At 29.4% G+C, this 26,821-nt stretch overlaps 3 protein-coding genes and 1 long non-coding RNA gene across 7 annotated transcripts in view; 2 read left to right on the top strand and 2 right to left on the bottom strand.

Annotated features, from left to right (window-relative positions):
• The window catches only part of LOC126843986 (uncharacterized), a 79,503-nt gene extending 65,982 nt beyond the window's left edge, over positions 1 to 13,521 (bottom strand). Inside the window, exon 1 of the mRNA XM_050581824.1 lies at positions 12,678 to 13,521. The gene's annotated coding sequence lies outside the window, so the exon portion shown is untranslated. The remainder of the gene's footprint in view (positions 1 to 12,677) is intronic.
• On the top strand, positions 3,979 to 5,988 carry LOC126843987 (uncharacterized). The gene is made up of 4 exons (XR_007686510.1): positions 3,979 to 4,352; positions 4,619 to 4,826; positions 5,071 to 5,276; positions 5,772 to 5,988. It is a non-coding gene; the product is annotated as an uncharacterized LOC126843987 (long non-coding RNA).
• LOC126843977 (zinc finger protein ZFP2-like) lies at positions 7,414 to 17,385 on the bottom strand. The gene is made up of 7 exons (XM_050581794.1): positions 17,046 to 17,385; positions 15,969 to 16,089; positions 15,371 to 15,491; positions 12,101 to 12,235; positions 11,246 to 11,377; positions 10,102 to 10,350; positions 7,414 to 9,573 (listed from the first exon to the last, which is right to left on the bottom strand). The coding sequence occupies exons 4-7, from the start codon at positions 12,199 to 12,201 to the stop codon at positions 8,202 to 8,204; spliced, it is 1,854 nt and encodes a 617-aa protein (XP_050437751.1). The 5' UTR covers positions 12,202 to 12,235; positions 15,371 to 15,491; positions 15,969 to 16,089; positions 17,046 to 17,385; the 3' UTR covers positions 7,414 to 8,201.
• Positions 17,386 to 19,991: 2,606 nt separating this feature from the next.
• LOC126843974 (zinc finger protein OZF-like) lies at positions 19,992 to 23,415 on the top strand. Of its 4 annotated transcripts, none has more exons than XM_050581789.1 (5): positions 19,992 to 20,245; positions 20,345 to 20,600; positions 21,454 to 21,771; positions 21,865 to 22,182; positions 22,261 to 23,415. In XM_050581789.1, exons 2-5 carry the CDS (start codon positions 20,350 to 20,352, stop codon positions 23,321 to 23,323), a joined length of 1,950 nt encoding a protein of 649 aa, XP_050437746.1. In that variant the 5' UTR covers positions 19,992 to 20,245; positions 20,345 to 20,349; the 3' UTR covers positions 23,324 to 23,415. The 4 variants fall into 4 exon arrangements, with proteins under 4 accessions (XP_050437746.1, XP_050437745.1, XP_050437744.1 ...); XM_050581788.1 differs by having other exon boundaries at positions 20,326 to 20,600; XM_050581787.1 differs by having other exon boundaries at positions 19,993 to 20,245; positions 20,314 to 20,600.
• The last annotated feature ends 3,406 nt before the right edge of the window (positions 23,416 to 26,821 follow it).

Genomic DNA, 26,821 nt, shown 5'->3' with positions numbered 1-26,821 from the left:
CTCGACAAGCAGCCACTCGAAGGGGTACCAACATATACAATATTTATAAAAAATGCACGATTATTATTCGTGTATGTTGTGCGGCTAGTATTGTTTATTTAAAGGGGAAAACTTGTACATTTCATAATTAATGCAATAAGGCTTGAACTATTTTTAATTCACTGTGTGACCTGTCTCCTGTTTTGAGTTTTTTTATTTAAGTTATAATCAAATCAGTTTCTATTATTGAAATTTATATAAAAAAAAACTGAAAGTATATGAAACAATATTTACAATATTATATTATAGTGATAATTTACCAACAATAAATTGTCTCTTGAGTTTGTAAAAAAAAATGTTTTTCAAAACATACTTACACGTTTTATAATAAGTAAAGCAGAATGTTCATTGATCAAATTTCAATGAAATTATACTTTTTTTTAAATTATTTAATACCGATGTATTATACCTATCTATTTAAAACAATACATCGTGAATACCTCATACGAAACTATTCGATACCCGACAATAAAATTAAACACATTTACTTAAATACTTTACAACTTCCAATAGGCAATAACACAATAATAAATTATAGTTAAATATTATTTAATTTTGTATTATATATTTTCATATCTGTGTATTAGTTATCATGTTATATATATGCCGAAAATAATAATTCCGAAAAAATAGAACCAAAACATATATTAACCGAAAATATAATAGCCGAAAAATATTTAAGTCGAAAATAATATTTACGAATACTATTTAGGTCGAAAATAATGTCATCGAACGTATTTTAGCTTACACTTAGTATTTGAACAGAACCTTATAAGTTATAAATTATAATAGTATACAAAAACACTGTTACGAGCGCCGTGTGACCGCGTTGTGTCTACTGTCTACGCTATTTTTATAACATCTGTGATAAGTTCCATTTGTTATTGAAATATACAGCTATTTTTTATTTTGTGGTTGACATTTTTTTCCATATATACTACCAATGCTTAATTGTTAGTATTTGTTTATACTTAGCTACACAATAGTAAATTCAAACAGGGACAACCTATGGTAGACTGGCGCCTTGCCGATGCTGAATAAAATGTTTATATATTATTAAGCTGGCAGTAGTTGTTTGGGGTCTAAAATAACCGGTATGGTTCTTTTGGATCTAGATATGATACACTCATCAGACTTATCACTAATGTCCAGCTAATATATAAAATAGATCACTCCAGTTTATGTGTAAACAAGGTCAGATACAAGGGGAAGGCTGGAGTTAATAGTTAATAGTTTATAATACAATCTATATTAAAATAAATATAAACCAAGTCAAACTATAACGAATTTATGAGTAGTAAATTCACATGACTTCTTAAAAACAATCCAAATTAACTCAGGTGCTATAATATAATATACATAATATTATCATTGATTATCATTAATCAAAGATATTATGTATAAATGCACAAACAACAAAAAAGTTCAAATATATTAAATTTATATTTATAAACACAGATTTCCTTATTTCACACTATTATAATATACAAGTTAAAAGTTAGCTATAGCTTAAATTTAAGTGACATGTGTATTGGCGTTGTCGATTGCATTATCTAGATGTTTTTATACATGTGCATAGAGTACACAAGGGTTTCACAAAATGATTGATACTTAGTGTGTGATATTATAATTAACGTGAAGTGGGTCTCTACGGTTAAAAAGTTATTAACGAAACGTTAATATTACTAAGTTTACTATGGTCAAGTTTATACAAACTAACGGTTGGTTACCAACTGCGGCCATCCATCACTGATGTTAAATAATTATGAGATTCGAGCTATCAAAAAAAAAAAATATAATGGTTCAACACGTTGGCGGTGGCCGGTACTTAACAAAAGACTGCAAGGAAATAGTTTTTACTAAAAAAAATGATGATTTTACTGTTTTATCTATTTTTAATGTTATAATTATTAAAATTTATTTTATTATTGATCACGATTTAATAAAAAAAAAATTGTTTGGCTTAAGTATTCTAATAGCCTTGACAAAAATGTATTTTCTAAAATGATTATGTACATGTTTATTTTTAAAAGTTATTATCAGCAGTAATAAACATATAATATTAATCATTTGTTGAATAAAAACTAATAGTGTACATATTATGAACACAACGGATTTCATACAAGTTATTTTAATATTAAAGTTAGAAACAATTGTACATTATTAAAGAAAAATACTAAATTAATATAATCAAGTTTATAAAAAATGTTTACTAAATTATTTCCACTTGGCTTATAGTTTTTAAATTTTGAACATAGTTGGAAAAATAACAAAATATAGTTAGAACATTACAAATAATTATGGTATAAATCTACTTTACCGGGCACCCTTTTTTTCGATTATTTTTTTAAATCGACAGTACTTTTAATGTTGATTACGAATATGTAAAAAATTTGCGCCGCTCGCACTTAGTTTGGAAGTTACAGACTTTTAAAGTTCGCCGAAATCGACATACGTGCGCGCCCGGCACTGCACGTCTACCCGCGCCCGCTGGGTACTTCGTCCGTCGATCGCCGCTCAATTATCATCGGATTCCTCGTCTACCTGCCTCCCGCCCGTCGTGGTCCTTTTTGTTTTTGCATCATAATTTCATCACGCTAATATTTGACTTGTTTGGGATTTTGCTATAGCGAACAATGAACAATTTTTGGCTCGCCCGATGCACATTGTTGAGACTTGAGGATGACTTAGTAGTAAATATTAATGTTTTATCGCGCCCCGCTAATATTAAAAAGTATTACGGGCTATTATAAAGCAATACATGTTAATCATTTTTTATAATTTGGTTATTCATTTATATTTTATGATCCTACATATATTAACACAAAATAAATATATAATGCTGTTTTTCTACAAACTCTGATGAAAATTGTGAGGGACACACACACACATACATTCATTTATATATATATATATAGATAATAAAAATAGAAATAATTAATCAGATAAAAAAATCCAATTTATATAGATGGCCTATAGCATAAGCCAAATGGGTGGAAAATATACACATTTGCCAATTAGCTAAAAATGTACTTTTTTTTGGATTTTTATATCGGTATTTATCTAATTCTAACCCTCTGCTTCTGAGTTTTTAATAACTAGTTCTAAGTCAATAAAAAGTAAAAACCTTTATCAAATACTTTTTAGTTGTATATATAATATATACATGGATAGTTCATTCCGATACTCATGAAAATGCACACAAATTAAACAATGTTCAATAACTTCATTTGTTTTATATTTAAAATATATTTGTAATTTAATTGGAATACATGAAAGCAAGTTAAAATATTATTCAATTAATATCGTTGCAATATACATAATTTTTTTACCTATGTATTATATTAATAAATAAGTATCAATAATATAAAAATGTATAATTATTTATAATAATAGGGTAAAAGTATTTAGAAACAATAATTATTATTAATAGCATGAGTTAACAATAAATCCTGTTGAGTAAATTGAAATGTTTACAATGAACATAGTAACAATGTCTACTATACAATAGGGGTTTTAATAAAAATATAATATTTTCTACAAAATTACTGTTTTTATTTTTATTGATATACAATTTGGAAATTACATTTTTTGCTATTACTCCGTTATAATATGTGGTGTCGGCCGCACAACATACACAAATAATAATCGTACATTTTACATAAATATTGTACATGTTGGTATCTCTTCGGGTGGCTGTTTGTCGAGTGGCTCCGTGTCGATTTTCGGTGGCTGTTTGTCGAGTGGCTCCTTGTCGAGTGGCTCCGTGTCGTGCTCCCACAATCTAGGTACTTGATAATGTGGTTTATACCACGGTTATACAGAACGGTTCTTTTTAACCGTGGTTTAAACGTATGAGACAAATGATAACAACGACTGCCTTCATTTCGCCGTTATCATTAATTGTCGCACACGCATAAACATCATTATCAAGTAGATTGTTTTCTGTAAAATATGTTTTGCATTCTCACCAGAAGCGATCGATATTAATTTTTCGAAAAGTTGATTCGTCGTTGTATGTTAATAGGAACTTACATATTATTAAAAAACATAATAGGTATTAAGTGTGTAATTTTACAACTGCGTCTTTAGTTCATAGCCTTGGAAGAATTACCAGACTCAATTAATATACTACTCTGTGGCAGTTTGTCAATCTTTATATTTTACAAGTGTAATAAAAATCAAACTTATATTATTTAAAAAGCCTTCACTTATTTAGAATACATCTTCCTGGATTGATTTCGACTTCGAACAACAAATAAATTTCTTAGTTCTGGTACTAGTGACTAGAACTATTACACAGCTGAATAATAGTAAGTACCGACAAACATTTTCATTGATTATATAATTTACATTTATTTTAATGAATTAATTAGTTATTTACCTACAGTTTACAAATTTGATATTACGTATATTGTTAAGCAAGTTGCTAAACTAATAGAACAATGTTGCTGGTCGTCATACTTTTTTACTAAAACGTCTAACTCACTGATTCTTTAAATATGCCTAAACGCCAGCTATAGTATATTAATTATGGGATATTATGCTAATTATTGGAAATATGCTTTGTGTTCTATAGTTAAAGAAGTGCGAAACTAGCTAAGAATTCAAATTAAAGTGGATGATTGTAACTGCGGTACCAACGTCAAAATAGAGAAAGAAAATAAGGATACAATAAAGCGCTTTACTGAAGCCTTAGTGAAAGAAACAAAACTGTTGAAAAATCATACAAAAGTTGTTTTACAACCCACAATGATAAAAAAAACAATAATTCAGGATTCTTATAAGTAACGTGATTTTAAATACATTTTATTTAAAACAAATTATAACATGATAGTGATAGCTAGGATTTCTGCAGCTAAAATTATGTTAAAAAATAAAAATGTATATGTTTTGCATCTACTAAATGTATCAAATAATTAACAACAACAATAAACTGAACTTGGTTGTTCGGTTTAATTACACCCCTGGGAAATATTGTAATTGTAAGTTTTATAATTTTAATTACAAATAATTTATTTTATTTTTTAGAGTTACTGAAGAGAAAATTAAAGACGAACTGATGATTATAACAGCTGTCCCCTAAACAAAATAGATGAACAAAAAGAAGATATAAAAGAGCACATTACAGAAGCCTTAAAGATCGAACCAAGTCTGACTTACTTGGAAAAATCACATAATAGCTGCGAGACAGTCCAGAACGATCTTCATAACACATTCGACGGGATTTCATACAAGTAATGCAATTTATAAATTCAAATATTTCATATTGCTATTATGGTGTAATGTTACGGACCCACTCTTTTCATGGCTAATAGTGACTCCCCGGCGGGGTTAAGGTAACTGTACTTCTTTCTGTTGGCACGAGTACTACGCTCTGAGGAATAACAAACAGGACATTCAAATAAGTTTTCGTTTTAATTGAATATAAACAAACACAATATTAAACAAAAAAAATGAAGAGTCTATAACTTTGTTTAACAAAACAAAAATTTGCATTGAATTATCTGCTAAACCTAAATTTTCCAAACAGTAATGCGACGCCCATATTAAAAAAAATGTATACTAGTCTTGTAGTTGTTCATACCAGTTTTGTTGTACATTTTTTGCAACACTAATTTTGCAAAAGTCACTGAGAGCAACTAGTACACAGTTCTATGTTAACATTCATTGATCGTAGCCATTATTTTCTATTAAAGTTTTGAGTTTATTTGTAAATTTTTTGTTTTTAGTATGGAAGAAACGTACAAAGAAACTGTAGTCAAAGAAGAAATTGATTTAGTTGATGGAAATTATTTTGAGTCAACAACAAACTACGATTTGGACGAGATACAACTATATGTCTGCGATTAGATATTTTTAATTTATTTTTTGTTTACTTAAATCTTTGTACATGTTTATGTAACTTTATTTATTTATTTGAATAATTATAAGACAGTTAAATATTTATTAAGCACCTATAATATTTTGTTGACGTGACAACGTCTTATTGCGATCATTGATCAATAATCATTTAAGAACATTATTCATTAGGTTACATTAAGTCTTAGTTAAATGCCACTATGATACATTTTTTGCTATTGATTCATTTCAAGAGCGGAATCGGTAAAAATGTACATTTTAAATATTATAGTGCATTAATTTCATTTGATTACATTTTTTTAATACTCCCTATTGGCTTGTACGTATCTTCAATTGAGGCTACTTTTTAATTATACTCTTTTACTTTAGTATTAGTGTATACAGTTTTTAATGACAACTATCACTAGTATTGGGTCGTTCCACGCAAAATCGGTCACGATTTGTGAGTCATGTCTCTAATTTTCTTCAAATTTGGAGGGTCAATGGAAGACTCTAAGTAATGGGAAATCTAAAATTTTAGCACTTTTACTGGATTTTATAGCAAAAATTTCAAAAATCGTCAAACTAAATCGAGAAAAAAATCAAATTTACTTTAAGTAGTTTCTGACAATTTTTTTTTTTTTTTATCTCACAAATGTATAACCGAACATTTTTTTCTCAATTAGGTGTTTTAAAAATTAAAATTATCTTTATATTTTTAGTATATCATCTGGTAGTTGGACAAAAGAAAAATAACAAAGGTATAAAATTAAATGTCTTTTTTTTTACATTATTTTTAATTATAAGAACACAATATTATCTCCGTACAACCAGAGATTAGATTTTAGCATAATATAACAATTAATTAAATAGCTGAGTGAAAAAGGGATTATATTCCTCAAATACTAACTTTGGGAAAATTAAAGAAAACCGTTTATTTTGTTTATAATTTATTATTATATTTATTTAATTCATGCTATAATTTACAAATGAAGTCTACCTTAAAGCTATAGAATATATTTATTTTTGGGATTTTATCTTTTTTTACATTTAGCTGTTCAATCAGGTATGAGCTTAATATATGTTACTAAATTTAAAAAAAAAATGGATATGTGTTGTTTAAGGCAGTTGGATACTTAAAAAAAAGTCGTTGGTATACTTAAAATGCCCACTAGCACCATCTAAACATTTTGGAAAATATTTTTTACATAACATGATAATATTTCACAGGTCAGTTTAATTTTTATGTATAATATTAGGTGCACTCATTTCTATAAAATAGTATAGTGACGAAGATTTATTTAAATGGACTTCGAGTGTTTTTAGAGTTAGGATAACTATTATTTCAAATCTTAATAATAAGATACAAGTTACAGTTATTTAATAATGTACAAAATGTAAAAGCTTTTACAACAAAAATCGCAACAAAGTAAAATCAACAGGTATTGCTTTAATGATGTATAAAAATACAATAATACAATTTTTAAGTTATAACTTATTGGAAAATAGTACAATTAGTACAAAACTTGTGAAGCATGTTCTTAAGACAGTACTATTTATAACGACTTGACGTACAGAATTCCTATTTAAAACTAAATACCTATCTATTTAACTTATTAAATCGTTTTTATCAATCTATCGAAAATCGAATAAAATTTAGATTAAGACATAGAGAAACGTTGTAAATAAATATTGCGATTCTCTAACAAATGAATTATTACTTAAAAGTTGTCAATATTATGGTACTTATTTTGACTTCAATTAAAATTAAATCAAAATACCTAACCTACAACGAACTGCTTAATTGGTAAGGGATATAATGCTAAATAGGCCTGTGTAGCGAGAAGTTGTCACATTAATATAATACCAAGTTAATGACGCCTGCATGATGTTAATAATAATTACAAAGGTTAACACCAATTTTAAATAAATAATACAAAATTTGTAATAATAGTTCTGAAAATATAAACGATCGTTAAACATATTACAAAAAAAAAAATTAATAATAATACAAGCAAAACACGCCAAACAACCACTAAAGGCCTACAGGGTAAACGAAAGAAACATGCGGTGATCATTTGATTAAAAGAAAACAAAATTAAACTTTACCAGCCGCATATGTTTTATTAAGTTGTGGGTAACCCACTTCAAACATTTTATTTAAAAATTAATAAATATAAATTATTGATATCGTAAGCAATTGTGTCGTGTGAAACTGAATTTTTTGGAAAATGACTTTAGGCATACATCACATTTATAAGGCTTTTCGCCAGTATGCATGCGTACGTGTGTTGTAAGGTGGGATTTATCAGAAAATGACTTTAAACACACATCACATTTATAAGGTTTTTCGCGGTGTGAATGCGTACGTGTATTGTAAGGCCGTTACTTCGAGAAAATGACTTCAAGCACACATCACATTTAAAAGGTTTTTCTCCAGTGTGAACGCGTTTGTGTTTTGTAAGGTCGTTACTTTGAGAAAATGACTTCAAGCACACATCACATTTATAAGGTTTTTCGCCAGTGTGCACGCGTTTGTGTGTTATGAGAGAGGATGTTACAGAAAAAGATTTATGACAAACATTACATTTGTAGGGCTTTTCTCCGGTGTGAACGCGTTTGTGTACTTCAAGGTTGCTTTTAATAGAAAATGACATTAAACATACATCACATTTGTAAGGTTTTTCGCCAGTGTGTATTCGTTTGTGTAGTGTAAGAGAGGATTTTACAGAAAATGACATTAGGCACACGGTGCATTTGAAGGGCTTTTCACCGGTGTGCACGCGATTGTGTACTTTTAAGTCGGCTCTATGAGAAAATGTCTTTAAGCATACAATACATTTATAAGGTTTTTTTCTGCCAGTGTGTAAGAGATGGTGTTCTTTGAGGTACGATTTTTCAGAAAACGACTTTGAGCAGATATCGCATTTATGAGGCTTTTTTCCAGTGTGCGCGCGTTTATGTTTTGTGAGGTTGCGTTTATCAGAAAATGACATTAAACATACATCACATTTGTAAGGTTTTTCGCCAGTGTGTACTCGTTTGTGTGTTGTAAGATGGGATTTTTCAGCAAACGACTTTGAGCAGACATCGCATTTATGAGGCTTTTCATTAGTGTGCACGCGTTTGTGTTTTGTGAGGTTGCATTTAACAGAAAATGACATTAAACATACATCACAACTGTAGGGCTTTTCACCGGTGTGCATGCGTTTATGTCGCTTGAGGTGATGTGTTCGTGAAAATGTTTTTAAACATACATCACATTTATAGGGCTTTTCTCCTGTGTGCACACGTTCGTGTATTATGAGAGAGTTTTTTGCAGAAAATGATTTAAGGCACACATTACATTTATAAGGTTTTTCTCCTGTGTGAACGCTTTTGTGTATTTTAAGGTTGGGTTTTTGTGAAAACGACTTCAAACACACGTTACATTTGAAGGGCTTTTCACCGGTGTGCACGCGTTTGTGAATTATCAGTTTGAATTTTCGAGAAAATGATTGTAAGCACTCCTCACATGAGTGTTTATTCGTCAAACTTTTGTGGGATTTTGTGATATGTAAAGTTATTTGCTTCTTGGTGTTATACGACAATTGACATAAATTACATTGGTATAACGGCCGTTTTGTTATATTTTCATTGCTATTCTTCGATGCTGTTTGTTTATTGGCTTCATTTCTCGTACCGCTATCACCGCTACAACAAAAGATTGACGAACAATTAACAATATTGTATTAAAAAAATATATTTTTCTCACAATTGTATAATTCTTAATATATATTCGATATTGGCCTAAGTAAACGATTTTAATGTACAAAAAGTCCAGCTTCATGTCATTTCCCCCCCCCCCCAGGGTTAGGTTAGTCTGTGTTCCACCTGAGGAATCGATGTGCCAACCGTACTCTTAACGTCTACTAGAATGGGATGAAAATAACTAACACACAACGTCCAAAATATCTTGGAGTAACACTAGACCGATCTCTCACCTACAGATTTCACTGTGAAAACACCAAGCATAAAATAATGACAAGAAATGGCATATTGCGGAAGCTCAGTGACTACACATGGGGTTGTAATCCTCACGTATTAAGAACTACGGCGTTAGCCTTATGCTTTTCAGCGGTAGAATATACTAGTCCGTGTGTTAATAAGTAATTAACTGATATTGCTCTTTAATTTTAACAATAAAACTATGAATAATTCAATATATAAAATAGTACTTACATAAAAGTACTATCAACGACTTCTTTTCCGGTGCTTTTTTGCGTTAATAGTTGTGCACTATGTGAATGTGTAATGTGTCGGGCAAATTTCTTTTTTGTAGAAAATAACTTTTTGCATACATCGCATACAAATGACTGTATCTCATCCATGAGACTATTTCTTTCAGCTTCAATCACAGACTCGAAATAAAGTCCATTCACTAAGTCCACTTCGACTTTGACCATTGTTTCGTTGCACATTTCTCCGGCACTAAGAATAAAAAATATACATTTTTTAATTCAAAAAGGAAATCGAAAATATCTGCTACGCTGCCTACGAGCAATCAATATTAAAAAAAAATAGATTTATGTATTAACTATCACCGGTGGATATATAAAGTTTGAAAAATTGATATTCATAAAATAACTAGTATGAAAAACAACTCCAAGAATACAAATATTTTTTTGTTTATAAGGCGTCTTATTCCGCACGTTTCTTGAAAATTGAGCAAGTTTTGTGCACACAAAATTTATTTTTCACATTTCGTCGGCACAATCTAAATTTGCACATTTTTTTTTTTTTTATGTTTCAGATTTATTTTTTAATATTTTTATTTGAATTAAAATTGTGCGTGACAATGATACAAATCTCATATTGATTATCAACCTGTTGATTATAACCTAACCTAATCTAGGAGTGCTTAGAGTATTTAAGAATATGCCAACTTTTTTTATTTGTAAAAATTAAAAAATAAGTAAAAATGTATTATTATCTATTATATTATTTATCTAAAAATTAAGTTCTATGATACATGAATCAAAGCCGATATAAAAGGATTGACCGTATTCAACACAGAATGGTTGGCGCACAGAATATTATATTCGATAAGCAATATGGATAACAGTTTTAGATAGACCAATATTTGAAAATTCGACGTGCACGGGGTCAGCAAATACATTTTTTTTTAAATTACTGATTTATTAATCACAGTAATTAAATTGTACATAGACAAAAGTACACATGAAATATTATTAAAAATAAAAATGATGTTATCGTGTTTTGTTTTTGATTTGTAAATGAAAATTATAGAACGTTTAGGGGTAGCCAAATATTGTTTTTTTTAACAACATCTATAATAAATATTTTATTTTAAAATATATATTACTTGTATGCAATCCCATCGTTCGTTTTTTGTTGTTCACTATTTTCTACTACATCAAAAGTGGACTTGTAGTGATTATCATCAGTCTCACATTCTTTATTTTTAATTCTTGTCTCGTCTCCTATTTCATTAAGTCTAAAACACAAGATACATTAAAAAAAATTAGTTTGTCAACTTACAATGTTCATTTTACGAAAAATAATATAATTCAAGTTTAAGCCTTACACCGGAGATGTCTTTCCAGTACTAAAAATGAAAATGATCATATAGAATTATAATACTATTTATTTAGACTGGTCAGACCCTTAAAATATTACTCGTATTTTGTAACTTAAATCCACCCGAATAACATTATTAAAACCCGGCCTTAATTAAACAATTTTTTAAGAACCCTGGATTAGACCAAACCAATATATTTACTTTTTTTTTTTGTCCACTCAAAAAAATAATAAAATATATCTAAATCCAAATTTGGCACCGTTAAGACATGTATAAAAAAAAATTGATACCAATTTGGTTAGAATAAAATAATGATAATTCATAACAAAATGGTTTAATAAAAATATGTTTTTATGATTATTATTTTCTTTTTTAACAAGTGATTTTTTTACTGCCTAAGTATTTTAATTTTTATTAACACTGAACATTTTTATTAGTATTATTTTATTTGACCATTGAAATGTTGAACCGAACTAAGTATAAAAATTGGTAACGGTCTAGGCTTTCTCAGTTGGGTCTGGGTCTGCTTAGGACCAGACTTTTTAGTTCAAAAAATAAAAGCCATACTATTGGTGTTAACTCCATTAGTATGGTGCATTGGTGCACAACATTAGAATGTTATGTAATAAAATATATTACCTATATTCATCTCCGTCAATATTCTCTGCCGTAAATGGTTCTGTCGTATCCTCATCTTCTTTCTCTATTTTGATCACGATACCGCGGTTAAAATCATCCATTTTAATTCTTAGCTAGTTTCTCCCTTCTTTAATTCTAGAACACATAGAATATTTTCAAAAATAAGGTTAAGAACTTATAATTAATCCATAAAAAAGATTTTAGCCTGAGTTTAAGCATATTGAATTGAAACATGAGTGAAGGCAGTAGTTTTAGTAATAAAACAATGTAAAATGGGACAATGATTAAAATATTAGAAAATTGTATTAGTTATGGCCAGTATAAAATACACCATACTTTTTAAATAAAATACTAGTCTTACTAACTCAAAGAAAAAATGAGAACTTAATCACGAATTAACTCCACCAAATTTGTTTCCCTTTTGCTCTGAATAATAAATTTAAAATTCTTCTTATTATAAGGGAAACAGATTATATTTGCTAAGAAAGTACATGGTATACCATAAACTGTAGATCATACATTGATTAATTTAATAAATAAAACTATAAAACCAATGATAGTATAATTAAATACTTACATAAAAATATTACACAATTACAATTTACAATGAATGCTTATTTGAGTACACTTTCTCGACAAGGATTTGATTTTACGAATTTAGACACCAAGCAACAGCCAAGAGGTAGAAAATCACAATGACACAGGTAGCCTTATGTTCTTTATAAAAACATGTAAGCCATGGTGGGACAATAACAAGGGACATATTGACGGCGACTCTCACAACCACATTCCACTGTCACCACATTCCTTGCTTAGTACATATACCACAGGTATATTCAAGGTGACAACCTTGAAGTATACTGGCCTACTTATACTGTCGCAGGGATTAATAGAAAAAGATAGAGAGAAACGCTGAGAATCCCATGGATAAAAAATTTAAAAGACATGGAATAATCAATTTTAATCTGGCGGTTAAGATAATAAATTAAAATATGTATTTAAACAAGTAGAGCGTTTTTTTTTTTAATTAGAACATTATTAAATTATTATCAAACGTCATGTAATTAAAAACCAAAACGAGAGCTCACTTTCTAAAGTGTCTACCGAACCGATTTCAAATGTTGTTTTTTTGTTATTAAGTATAACATCTTCTCTACGGGGACTAAAAGACCGATTTTTTATTTGTTTTCAACCTTTTTGCTATAAGCGTTTAAATTTTTATGGTATTTTCTATTAAAATGTCTAATTTTCTGATAGTTAAATCAAAAATCGGCCCTTTAGCCCTCATAGAGAAAATAGTAAGCTTCACATAAAAATTGAATTCCGTCCAATAGATTTTATTTTATTTAGTAATGATGGTTAATCATTTCGCTGAATATTGGTTTTTTGACTTGGTTTATTCGTGCTTAAATTAAACATTTAATACAAGCTTTCATTCCTTATTATTTTTTAAATATTTTTACAACTACAAAATGTAATGTTTTTTTTTCCTTTTTTTTTTGTAAATCACACTATCTATGATCCGTCTTATCGAAGCATTATTATTAATTAACAAGGTTTTTGTGAATCTTAAAATATAATAGTATATTTTAAATACAACTACGAGACTGAATTTGGAAAAACTGACATTAGGCCTACAATTATAATAGTTTAATTAAAAAATAATTGGCCCCCAAATAATCGATATTGTTGATTTTTTTTTTTTTAACTTTATAGAGATAAAATAATACAACATGGCTGACGTTTGTTATGTTTTTTGATAATATATTTTGTATTGGGCGCATTGATGTATAAAAACAGATAACTGTTTAAACAACTAATAAGTATACAACAAAACATAAAAAAAAGAAAGTTTTTTCTGATTTCTATACAATTGTGAATCACAAGTCACAACCCAAAAAAATTTCACAACTAACGTTAGCGTTAATCCAGTTGTTTATCGAGAAACTAATGAAGCAAAACAAATCTATTGTAAAATGTTCAGGAGCAATATATGTATTCTGATAAGGATCTGATGCTAATGAAATTTGTCCCAGGGCACTTTTTTACACAAAAACATATTATTTAAACACATTGTTAGTTGTATCACTTATTGGGTTGTGATTTTCATTTTTTTTATTGAAATCAGAAAAAACCAATCATTGTACTACAATTTATTAATTATTAAGAAAATATATTTACTTTAAATAAAATTTTAAAAAAATGTTATAAAGAACCGCCATAATCCCTATACGATTTTCTTTCTAGCAAAATATTGCATGCGCTACATTTGTATGGATTTTTTACCAAAAAAAAAAACGCACTGGTCTCTTGAGTTTTAGTTTACAGGCAGACATCACATTTGAATGGTCTTTCCCCGGTATGAACGCATTGGTGTACCTTCAAGTTATCTCTCTGAGTGAAACGTTTATCGCATTCATTACATTTGAATAGCTTCTCATCGGTATGAACGAGCTCATGTCTCTAGTGGTTTTGGATTTGTGAAAAAGATTTTTCGCAGACATTGCATTTGAATGGTTTCTCACTAGTATGTATACTCTCATGTCTTTTCAGCTGGGATTTAAATGAAAACATTTTCTTCCAGAAATCACTCTCAAAGTGGTTGTCGTTGTTTTTTGTATAAACTTTTTTACTGATGTCCCGATGTTTGACTGTTGTTTTTTGAGGCGGTTGTTTTTGCTTTGAACAAGACTTATGGGATTTGGCAAACTAACGGATGATGTTACTTTTGGTAGCGAACTTCTTTTGGCATATGTTGCAGTCGGACAAGCTAGATGGATCTATGTCATTCATTAGTATAGAATCAACCTGTTCATGATCTACGATTTCCATTTCCGTATTGATAACATACCCACTCAATTTGAATCGTTCAGTTTCAATGTTCCATTTCTTGAGATTTATAATGAAAACAATTTTTAGATACTTGTTGACTGTCGATTCGTACACACATATCAATATAGATATTTACTACGGCCTAAGTAAATTTTTCCTTTTTTTTTCGTTGATAAAAAAAATGTATGGCTTCAGATTTTTAAGAAAATTGTATATATGTTATAGCCACCCCCCCCCCCATCCTCTAGACTGTAGACCTTCAGTCTAATTTTATTTATTTACAGCATCGCCACAAGTGCTAAAAACAATAATAAATGCTTATAAAATAAAACTAAAGACTACTTGACATAGGAAAGATGGTCATCATTGGCAATATTTGTTTTGGTTTTCTTAACATATAACTCAAATACAGTTCGGTAACCAAATATACATAATTACCTAGTTCTGAAATAATTTAAACTGGTTCTCTTCTTTAAGTTTTATAGTGAGCTCATCGTAATCATCAGTTTCATTTTTTTTTTCGATTTTAATTTTCAGCTCCTTTGACGTTTCATTATTCCTAAAAATCATAGAATGCATTAATCATTTAAACTGATAGTAAAATATGAAGCACTTATAAACAAAAGACATCGACGCTTAAAAGGTAGTGTCGTAAACGACATTTTTGTCGAAAATGAGTTTTTAATATATTGGCATAAATACCACGACTCTTTATCCATTTAGCCAACTTCTTAAAAATAAAAATAAATGTTGTTTACGACCTTCTGCCTTAAAAGCGTCGATACGTGTATACTGCACATAAATTAAATCTTTTTTTTTTTCAGTTTAGCACGTCTGTTGTTTTTTTTTTTATCAATCAGTACAAAATAAATTTCAAACAAACTAAATTTGAATTTAGGTAAATAAATGTAGCGTACGTAAGTAATTAATGACAAGAGTTTTTCTATGTGGAGTCCATTAACTCAATCAATATTTTTAAATTTAGTACTTAAATAACAAAATGCTTCTAAATATCTTACAAAAAAAATCATATTACCTGTTTGTATTTCCCACAGTTCTATTTTGGGGATCAACTTCTATGTGATTCTTGTAGTAACAATCTTTCTGAGTTTTTAATTTCAATTTTAATTTCCAGCTCATTCCACATTTCATTCATACTAAAAATCAATACATACTATAATCGCATAAAGTGAAAGTGGAAAAAAGTATTTAAGAAGTGTATACCTAGTCTAGTTTAAATTATAAATTATTTAAAACATTATAGTAGTCGTGGTGATGATGTGATGATGATGACTAAAGAAATCAATAAATTGACAGCAGCTATTTATCTTTTATTTTTGTAAAACTAGTATCTAAAAGCGAATATGTAATGAAACCATTTCATAATGTCAGTGTTGGGTCTTTAAGGCCTAATAACTAGTTTCAGCTAATGATGTTTATAAATAACATAAATTAACAACTAATAATACAATCAATTTTAATTATTTACCACAATCAAGTGTTTCTTCTTTAAACTGAATACCTATCGTTAACGGCTTGTGGAAATTTTCTTATCTAAGAGAGCTTTATCATTGTTTCATTCATACTAAAAATTGATAGATATTTTAATCACATTGAGTGACAGTGTTAAAAGTAAAACAATTATTTAAAAAGTTCATGGTATGGGTAGTTAAATAAAATATTTGTTTGATTAAACATGTTTTCCACATTTAAACTGTTAAAAATTGTGGTATTCGTAAGGATGATGCATATCTTAAGTTAAAACAAACAATAAATTTAACAGCACAAAGTTTGAAAAAAGTTCAATCCTATTGTTATGAAACCAAAGCTGAAATTTGTAATATTTGGCTACTTAGTTATCATAACTACATACTCTACTATGTAATTTGTGAATAAAATTGTAATCGTTTACCAACGGGCTATCACCTATCTGCCCGTACTTTTAATAATAAATAAATAATTTTAACCAACTTTCTTTTACCTATCTTAATAAAAAATATTCAATTAGCCAATGTACTCAGTTATAGATCATTTTTTTCATCTGAATTTATTTCTTCCGACATAATTTTATCAAGCACTGTACCTAGAATTTATTTATTTTTATTGCACTTACTTTGTTAACGCCAAGGTGTGTGTAAAACTCGCTGTAATCCTTTCCCAAGAGAAATGTTTTTCTTTATTGCTATATATTGCTAGATATTATTAGATATTTATCTGTTTTTTACACTCATTAAATGCTTTTCTTTTGATATGCAGTGCAATATTATTGCTTTTTCCTCTTCGGAAATATTAGAAACACGGGCTCGTTTTACTTTTTCTCACTACTCATCGTTATTTTAAATAAATAAAAATAATTACAAATGTAAATATAAAAAGGAAAGTAATAATAAAGTTATAATACTTTAAATATAATATTATAAATTTAAGTTCAATCAAAAAATTACTATCACTTGTTATCTCAACATTTTCGACTGATATGAACATAGCAACATTGATAAAAACGGTAAGAATCCCATTAACTATTACACATGTAGCTATGAAATACATAGTTATTGTCTGTGCAAAACGTACTTTATGTGCTGCCAAATAATTGGTTATGGGCTACATAATTAAGTAAACATATAGATTACACATCAAGCAATGATATGTAACACATAGAGTTAGGACTGTGGTCTGTGCATACGGGCAAAAGTGTAATTTTTCCATGTTTTTTGGTTTTTTCTTAATAAAAAAAAATGTTTGGCTACAGATTTTCGAGGAAATTGTATGTTATGTTATAGTCCCATTCTAGATCTACCTTTGGTCTAATTTTCATACACAAACCTCTAAAACTTTGCAAGCGAAAGAAAAAAAATCTACCCCTTCTAGGAGAAAGGGTGTACGATAATTGTTTATAGGTTGTCCACGTTTGTCGGTAGTACTATGTCTTAAGAATATTCTATTCAAATTTGGAACTATTTTGACTATTTTGAAAAAATATACGGAGAGCCGTAATTTAAAGTTGAAAAAATGTGTGGATAAGACTAATTTAAAAATTTAAGCGTTAATTATTTATGATTAAAATCTCAATGGCCTTTTATACATCTTATCCGCTAGGATAAACTTTTTAGTTTCGCAGAGTTTTTAAAAAGGTTAATGAAGCAAAGGAAGTCAAAATTAAGTTAAAGGGCAGTACTATCTAATGTGTCTTAATCCTAATATTATTTTTAAATTATAAAATTAATTAGTGTGTAGGTACCTATGTAAATCGTACTGAAAAAAAATTTAAATGTTTTGATGTGCATTTTTGTTTAAAATTAGTTGATTTTATTATTATTTAATATTTACCAATAAATACATTATTTTTTTTTAATTAAAAATAGTTAAAATAATTGCTTGAAAGAAAACAAGTAACTTTCAGATAAATCCACTTTGTTCGGGACGAACGAATAAAAATTATTTTTCCATAATCATTTTTTAATTTTTTTATTGGATTGAACTGGTTGTTGCTTTAGGTCCTTATTCAATTTTAACCATTAAAAAAAGGTAAAAAATAAAATGGTCCCGTAAAAAAAAATAGGTATTGTAAAATACATATAGTTTCAATATTTAATTTATTTTGCTGTGTGGATCAACCACACGGATAGAAATATCATAACTTAAAAAAAAAAACTTTAAAAAATATTTCAGTAGGTACATTTACTTAAGTACTTTTTACCGTATTGTCTCGTAAGGATAAAACACTAATTTTCTCGCAATATATTAATATTTTAGACAATATTTTTTTCCAAGATTTTTTGGTACACATTGTACTATATTTTTCAATATATTGAAAATTTTTATCACCAATCCTTAAAGGCCAATAAGGGGTATTTTAGTTTTTTTTTAATGGCAACATATTATGTTTTTAATTACCTACATTTGTAGACAAAAAATAAAAAAAACATTTCAGCGTTTGAATTTTCATTTATTTGTTCATTTGTTATATTTAGATAAAAGTGATGAAATTGAATAAAATCACTTTAAAATAAACGCTTTGATGCATATTTGTAAATACAGCACCTCAATTTAATACTTTCTCAATTTGCTGGTTTACACTGTGCTTGGTTTGGACTGTATTGGTTTGAAAATACTAACTACTTACTTGCATCGAAGCGTTTATTCGAAAGTGATTTTATCACTTTCAGATTTAAAAATTCCTGTAAACTTGTGACCTCCCCGTCCCCTCTTTGCCCCGACCCCACTGTACTGTTTTTTTATAAGTTGTAATAACATTAATTGTTTAAAATTTATCACACTATTAGGAAACAGTTATACTATACCTCAATAAGATGATTGAAATCGGTCGATTTTTTTGACGATTGAAACCTAAAAAGCCCGACAAAATTCCTGACAAGATGGTCCAATTGAATTTTTGTAAAAGTAACTATTTGAGTTTTTGGACCTCATTTCTGGGTTATTTTGAAATCGATATTTTCATATTTCAATTAAAATTGTGTTTAAATCATTTTTGAATTTTTTAATATTCACATCATTGGCATTTTTAAGTAAATGAAGCAGTTATTCAAAAATCGACTTCCACAATAACCCTGCAAAAATGACGATCAACTCTATTAATTTTTTTTCAGAATAAAAATCTGATCATTACTAAGTAGGCTTAATTTTGTCAGGCTTTTAGATCTAAATTGTTTTTTTGTAGAAACAAACTGACAATTACTTGTAGAAAAACTTATTCAAGTTAAAAATTATACCTAATTGAACCTTGTACAAATTAACATGAAAATAAATTGACACGGTTGAAATTAATTAAAACGGCTTCTTTAAAATAGTGTCTATACAATACCCCTTAAAAACGGCCCGCTTTAATCCCCAAAACAAATACAATATGACACAAGTTTTTTATTCTAATAATTTAATTCATTGTGTAATAAGTAATAACAATTTCTTTATCATGTATGTAAATATTCATTTTTAAATGATATTTGGTCGATAAATTATTGGTAAACAAGACACTTCTTTATTATCTATGACCAAAGGTCCACGGTGGTACCACGGGTTAACCAGAGTAACCACATTGTTCTGTGATAGCGTGGCCCGTGTTATCAATTAACCCAAAACAATAATATTAAGCATCAAACAACATCAAAAATTAAAAGAATAATAATACTGTGTTCTGTGGCAACGCTATCTTTCTTAGTTCATTTTGATAATATAATTTATTACAACTAATATTAATGTTAAATAATAAATTTGGAATTGGTTTTAGAATAATAATTTTAACAAAAAGTGATTTTTTAGCTTTCTTAAATTACTCAAGATTATCTCACATTCTATGTATGTACTAATTGAAAAATTGCCACTAAATTTAAATATAAGATAGTATAATATTTTATTTGTTTTAGTTTTTGTTGTAGTGTTTTGCATTGTTTGCAGTGTGAATGAACGAAACGTGCAACAACAATCTCAAAGACATATTATCGACAGGAATCGAAAAAGACATACTGAATATGGCTAACTACGAAGTGGATGTATTGGAAATGGCTAACAGAAAATTTAACCTATTGGAAATTGACACTATAGAGCCATTTGTTGGCTGGAAAATTGCTGATCATGTACTTGAATCATACAATCTAAATTGCGCAATAACCCGGAAAAATCCTCAAAAAGAATGGTTTAGAAACAAACTCAAGTAAGGAAATTTTTAATAACTTACAATAACTGAAGAATTCGCATTTCGTGTACATAAAATGAAGTTGTGTTGCTGTAGTTAAATATTTATATTGTTTGACATTTCATCAATAAATCTTCATTAAACCTCATTAAATAGGACTTGATCAAATCAATATAACTTAGACTAATATAATTTGATACTTTAATATTGTTTAGCTTATTGTTAAACTATTTTTAACTTGGTATAAAATCAAGACCAATAATCGCAGGACAATCTCTTTTTACAACATAATATTATATTTTTATGTTTGATCTTTTAATTCTGTTTTTTAACTGCGAGGAATTTAGTACAAACTAAATAGTACCTAATTATTTTTTTTGATAGAGAATGTGTCCTTGTGTTTGTGCTTAGGAAAAAAATCTTGCTTATAAAACCGATACCAATTGTAACGATACCTAGCTATCAATAGTATTGATAATAATTGATTTAACGGATAATTTTTTTTACTGTGCTAGTATTTGTCTGCGCTGTTTTTTAATTTGCTCTTCTTAGTCTTGTTCTTCGTTTGCAATGCACAGAATTTGCATTATATTTTTTAATATGCGACATATTTAATATATGACGTAAGAATAATATTAAAATAAGTATAATTTCACCGTTAAAACTTATAATTGTTATTCAATAACGTTTACCGCTGTTTAATAATTTTTTCCTAATTAAAAACAAGTTAAGCAACCTATACATTTGTATTAAATTGTATTACCAATCAATGTGTACAATTTTTACCTCTTGTCTATAACAGAGAAAATGGACTGACATCCACATTGCTGTAGTAGTGTTATAGCTATCTTATGTTTTTTTTTTTTTTTAGAGGCGACACACATAAAGACAAATCAAATATTCAAACTGAAAGAGACAAATTAATTGGGGATGTCTTCAAAAGGAACACAGAAACCGTTAATCATGAACAGTTTGAATGTGGACTAACGAATGACGTTGAAAATCTAAGACGTTTGTTCGAGTGTAACGCGTGTCACAAGATGTTTATTACCAAAAGTAAAATCATGAGTCATTTTGCAAAAAAACACATGTCTTGTAATACAAAGCCAAAGCCCTGGCTTAGAAAAACAATAGACAAGAGTCCGGACAGCAGTAAACAAATTGTCAACAGTATTGAAAGCAATTCTGGGTATTTCTTCATGATTTAATGTTATTAAAAACTGTTTATGTATTGTAATTTTATTGCAAAAACTTTAATTAGTATCGTATTGTTGTGTTTTAGAGGTGTTGGACATATTGACAAATCAAATATCAAAACTACTATAGACAAATTAAATGAACACGTTTTCGAACTGAAAATGAAAATCATACATGATGAACAGGTCGGTTCTAGAATAACGGAGGACGTTGTAAATCTAAAAAGTTTGTTCAAATGTAACGCGTGTCCAAAGATGTTTATTACCAAAAGTAAAATCATGAGTCATTTTGCGAAAACACACACGTCTTGTATTACAAAGCCAAAGCCCTGGCTTAGAAAAACAATAGACAAAAGTCTGGACAGCAGTAAACAAATTGTCAACAGTATTGAAAGCAATTCTGGGTATTTCTTCATGATTTAATGTTCTTAAAAATATTATATAGGTATTTGTAATTTTAGTATGATATATTTGAATTTTAGACACGACAGACGTATCGACAAATCGAAGACTAAAACTGAAAGATACAAATCCACTGGCCGTGTGCTCAAAACGGAAATAGAAACCGTAGACAATAAACAGGTGGATTCCGGACTAACGAAGCATGTAAATCCAACACGATCGTTCGACTGCAACACGTGCCAGCATAGGTTTGCTACCAAAAAGCATATCGTCCGTCATTTTGTGAAATCGCATACATCTTGTAACGTAAAGCCAAAACCCTGTCTTAGAACGACTGGAGACGAAAACGAGTACAGCAGTGGAAAAGCGTACGCTAGAAATAAAGACGGCCGCTTCGATTGCGATGTCTGTGTGAGAACGTTTTTGTTCAAATCGCAACTGATAATTCACGAGCGCGTGCACACTGGAGAAAAACCGTACAAATGTAGAATTTGCAGTAGCTCTTTTGCCAGCAAAATAGTTCTCAGGAGACACGAGCGCGTGCACCCAGGCGAAAAACCGTTCAGATGTAGCGTTTGCGAAAGAGAATTTTCCCGGCACGACAATCTCAAGAGACACGAGCTGGTGCACACCGGTGAGAAACAATTCAAATGTGATGTCTGTACAAGATTATTCGCCTATAGACATTGCCTCAAGTTACACGAGCGTGTGCACACCGGCGAAAAGCCCTACAAATGCTCTGTGTGTGAAAAAGCCTTTAGCACACACGATAACCTCAAGATACATAATCGCCTGCATACCGATGCGAGACCATACAAATGTAAGGTTTGCCCAAAATCTTTCCGTAACTACACAAACCTCAAGACGCATAATTTCCTGCACACCGGCGAGAAACCATATGGATGTTACCTCTGCGAAAAATCTTTTAACCAGCGGCAAAACCTCAACAGACATCACAAGAATGTACACACTGATAAGAAATACAAGTGTGACAAATGTAAAAAATCTTTTAACCGGAAGCATTATCTCAAGAGGCATCAGGATATTGTACACACCGACAAGAAATACAAATGTGATAAATGTAAAAAATCCTATAGTCGACGTGCTTATTACAATAAGCATCAAGCAAAAACTAATTGTTAAAGCGTTGTAGTAAACTTCATCGCTTTTACTGCCATTTTGTAGTTATAAAATAAAAATAAAATGTCTATTAAAATTTTTACTTTTTCGCACAAGGGATGGAGTTAATTTTTTCATTAGAAAAACACCCTTAATTACAACCATACTGTATGCTGTATTGTTAAATAGCTAATTGAAAATTTACTAGCACAGTGAAAACAAATCAATGTGTGGTCTTGACTCTTGGACCACTATAATCATTTTTATAATTTAAAGTAATTATATTAGTACTTATACATAGATAGTTCAGAAATTATTGCAAAAACAGTACTGAGAGCAGTTTAACATTAAAAAAAAAAAAAACAAATTTAATAGGAGAGGAGAAAAGTTTAATGTTCAACTATCATACTTGTTAATCGTTTTACATAAGATATGATAAAAAAATAATAATTTGGCCACTTGTAATGTGATTTTTAAAGCTTTGTACAATTAAAAAAAATTGTCATCTCTGAGACCGATGAACGGATTTTGTTAATTATGGTCTTATTTGAATCGCCTCGGTGTGTAGGAGTGCAGTGAACAGTTTCAGACCTTTATCTCAAATAGTTCATTCACTACAGAGCTTCAAATTTGTATATTAACATAAAAAGACATTTTTCCCAATTAAATTATTATACAATTTTTTTAATTAACTGCTTATAATAATAAAATATGTATATTATAATGAACTCACCAAAGATTAAGAAATCAATTAAGTCTGAAATTCTCAGTTGAAAATATAAGTCAATTAATTTTTTGAGTTAAGTCACTAATAAAGGTGAGCGTTTTGCAGGTTAAGGGTACATTTTTTTTTTAAAGTTATTATTTTTGAATTTAGAAGGTATATTTAATTTTTAAGACAATCACGATTAATGAGGATATTTTTTTCATATTTCTATCATTTTGTAAAAATCAAAACACTCATTTTAACACGGTTTTACTCTTGAAAACGTTTTTGTTATTTCATTTATTATTTACCATTTTTAGTATTTTCCAGAGGACTATGAACTGGGCTACTTAAATGGGAATTATATGTGTTTATTAACTATGTGTTTAATTAACTTCTTGAAAGTAGAATATAATTTACTGAAAACGTTGACTCGTCGATAACCAATTTTGGATAGTAACTTTTAAAGTTATTAAACCACCCTCTGTCTTCTTATTTTACCACTGAGTCCACTCAACTCTACATTGTCTACCCTTATTCTTAATATCAGATCTCTTCGGTTTTGTATCTCATCCTCTAGCAAAACTGTTCCCAGAGCACTCACTCTGGGGATCAAACTCCTCTTCACATTGCACCTTGCATGATCTGCCAGCCATTTGTAATTTTTCTCAACTCCCGTTCAGTTCCTATCATACAGTCCATTCTCAAATTCATCTTTCTTGCTGGGTTTCATATCGAATTGTAAGTAAAGTTATTTTAACAACGTGTAATTTTTGTATATTGTGTATTTATTTTGTTTTTTCCATTCTTATTTTAGTTTGTATATACAGGGTGTCACGGAAAGTTCTACCGAGCTTCAAATGAGACATTTAGGATGCTCTATGGGTACAAAAAATGGTCTTACGAAAAAAATAATTTCAGATTTGAAATCAGCAGAAAAAATCTTGTTGAATTGATATGTAACATGATTTTTTGATATCTGGCCACACATACGTCCACCGAGTGGCCGGAGTGCGACTAAAACCAACATATGGCACGCGACACATAATTTAATATGAAATAATACTAAGAACACCACTGAATTGAGAATACAATTCTAACCCAAAATGATGTGTCACATTCCATAAGTTGGTTTTGGTCATATGCCGGCCACTTAGTGGCCACTAGGTGGACGAATGTGTGGCCAGATACCAAAAAATCATGTTACATATCAATTCAACAATATTTTTTCTCCCGATTTCAAATCTGAAATTATTTTTTTTGTAAGACCATTTTTCAATGAGATACGAGTTCTATTTGAAATGAATACCATTTACTGTACCCATAGAGCATGCTAAATGTCTCATTTGAAGCTCGGTAGAACTTTCCGTGACACCCTGTGTGTACATATATATATATATATATATCCATCATTATTTGTTGTTATTTGTTTAGCTGTTAAATTTATAATAAAGGTTATAAAAAAAAAACATAGGTGGTATTGGTATTAGCAATGGGCAAAGCGAGTGTCGTTATCGAGTTGCTAATAGCGTTAGCCGTTTTATGCGTGACACATAACAGCATTGTAATCGGTTTAAAAAATGTAACTTTTTTATTTTTTATTATCTGAAAATATATTTACAATCTATACATTGAGTACATTAAGCAAATTTGATGAAAGATATTATATACATGACAATGAAAAATTTGACAGTTATGGGAAGACACTCGGCAGCGTCACCCGGCTAGGAAGTAGAAAAAAAATTATTATTTTTCATTATATTATTATTTATTGTAGTTATTGTAGTAGATCCCTAGGCCATCTTCTCTTTAATCTTCTGGGAGCATTATCGGGAAGGGAGGCCGACGATAGTTGTTTTATTAGGGGGTCAGAATGAGTAATTAGATTTGAATGGAAATTTGAGTAAACCGAATTTGCTAGTTGGTCGAGTATGTTGGTACGTTTAAGTCTTTATGTAAGTTTTTATTTGTGACATACCAAGGGGCAGAGGTTATTAGGCGCAAGCAGATCGACTGGAACGCCTGGATAGTTTTGGTGTTTGAAGGTTTGGCTGTGCCCCATAGTTGTATGCCGCAGGACCAGACTGGACGGATTAAAAATCTAACTAGGTAAGGGTAAAGTTAGGTAGGTACAAATCGTTGTAATTTATTATATAATAAATTTAAACACAATTGAAATCCTGATTAAATTAATTAACAAATTGGCGATTTTAAAGCGTTTCACAGCGATGACGTTTATGTACACAATATAAGGAATACATTTTTCTTATTCAATTTTCACAATCTATACCACGTTATATGCAGGGCTCTTTTCCTCCAAAGTTGTTTGGCCTCACTTTGTAAGATTTAAGGTATAGGTATACCTACCTACTATAAATTAATTGTATTACCAAATTAACATTTCTCATTCTCATCCCCTGGAAATGGGTCTAGGATATTTGCTTGGCTCGTCAACGTAAATAGATAGATCTTGAAGAGGAAGAGGTGAGTTTTTTCAAATTTTTAGCCCCGTCGAATTCTTTTTAAGTACGAATTTCAGCTAATTAGGAAACATTATCATGTACCTACTCTTTTAGAGCTTTTCGGCGGTTTTACAATTATTATCAACACTGCGTTGGTCACACAGGTATTTCAGTTTTGCCAACAACAATAACCGTCCCCGGCCAATTTTATTGACGCCACGTGTAAAAGTAAATTGCACGCGTGTTAGCAAATAGCATAATAATAATATATTGTTAAAACAACATTAGAACATATAAAACAATTTTGAAACAAGTGCAAGTTTTGTCGTTTTGTATATCATACAAAATGGGGTT

The sequence above is a fragment of the Adelges cooleyi genome, unplaced genomic scaffold, assembly GCF_023614345.1.
Source record: "Adelges cooleyi isolate 19-005CV unplaced genomic scaffold, UGA_ACOO_1.1 ACOO_flye_CR_arks_rails_tigmint_CR_PRNA_580, whole genome shotgun sequence".
NCBI classification, from domain to species: domain Eukaryota; kingdom Metazoa; phylum Arthropoda; class Insecta; order Hemiptera; family Adelgidae; genus Adelges; species Adelges cooleyi.
The sequence above is the reverse complement of the archived record's forward strand: the minus strand, read 5'-3'. Positions and strand labels throughout refer to the sequence as shown.

Bases quoted from the DNA above. Each gene is read 5' to 3' on its own strand.
- LOC126843977 (XM_050581794.1), bottom strand. From the start codon at position 12,201: ATGGATGATTTTAACCGCGGTATCGTGATCAAAATAGAGAAAGAAGAT. The intron at 11,378-12,100 runs GTAATATATTTT...CTTGTGTTTTAG, and splicing joins ATTGACGGAGATGAATATAG to ACTTAATGAAATAGGAGACG. The intron at 9,574-10,101 runs GTAAGTACTATT...CTTTTGTTGTAG, and splicing joins GTCGTTGATAGTACTTTTAT to CGGTGATAGCGGTACGAGAA.
- LOC126843974 (XM_050581789.1), top strand. From the start codon at position 20,350: ATGAACGAAACGTGCAACAACAATCTCAAAGACATATTATCGACAGGA. The intron at 20,601-21,453 runs GTAAGGAAATTT...TTTTTTTTTTAG, and splicing joins TGGTTTAGAAACAAACTCAA to AGGCGACACACATAAAGACA. The intron at 21,772-21,864 runs GTATTTCTTCAT...GTTGTGTTTTAG, and splicing joins AGTATTGAAAGCAATTCTGG to AGGTGTTGGACATATTGACA.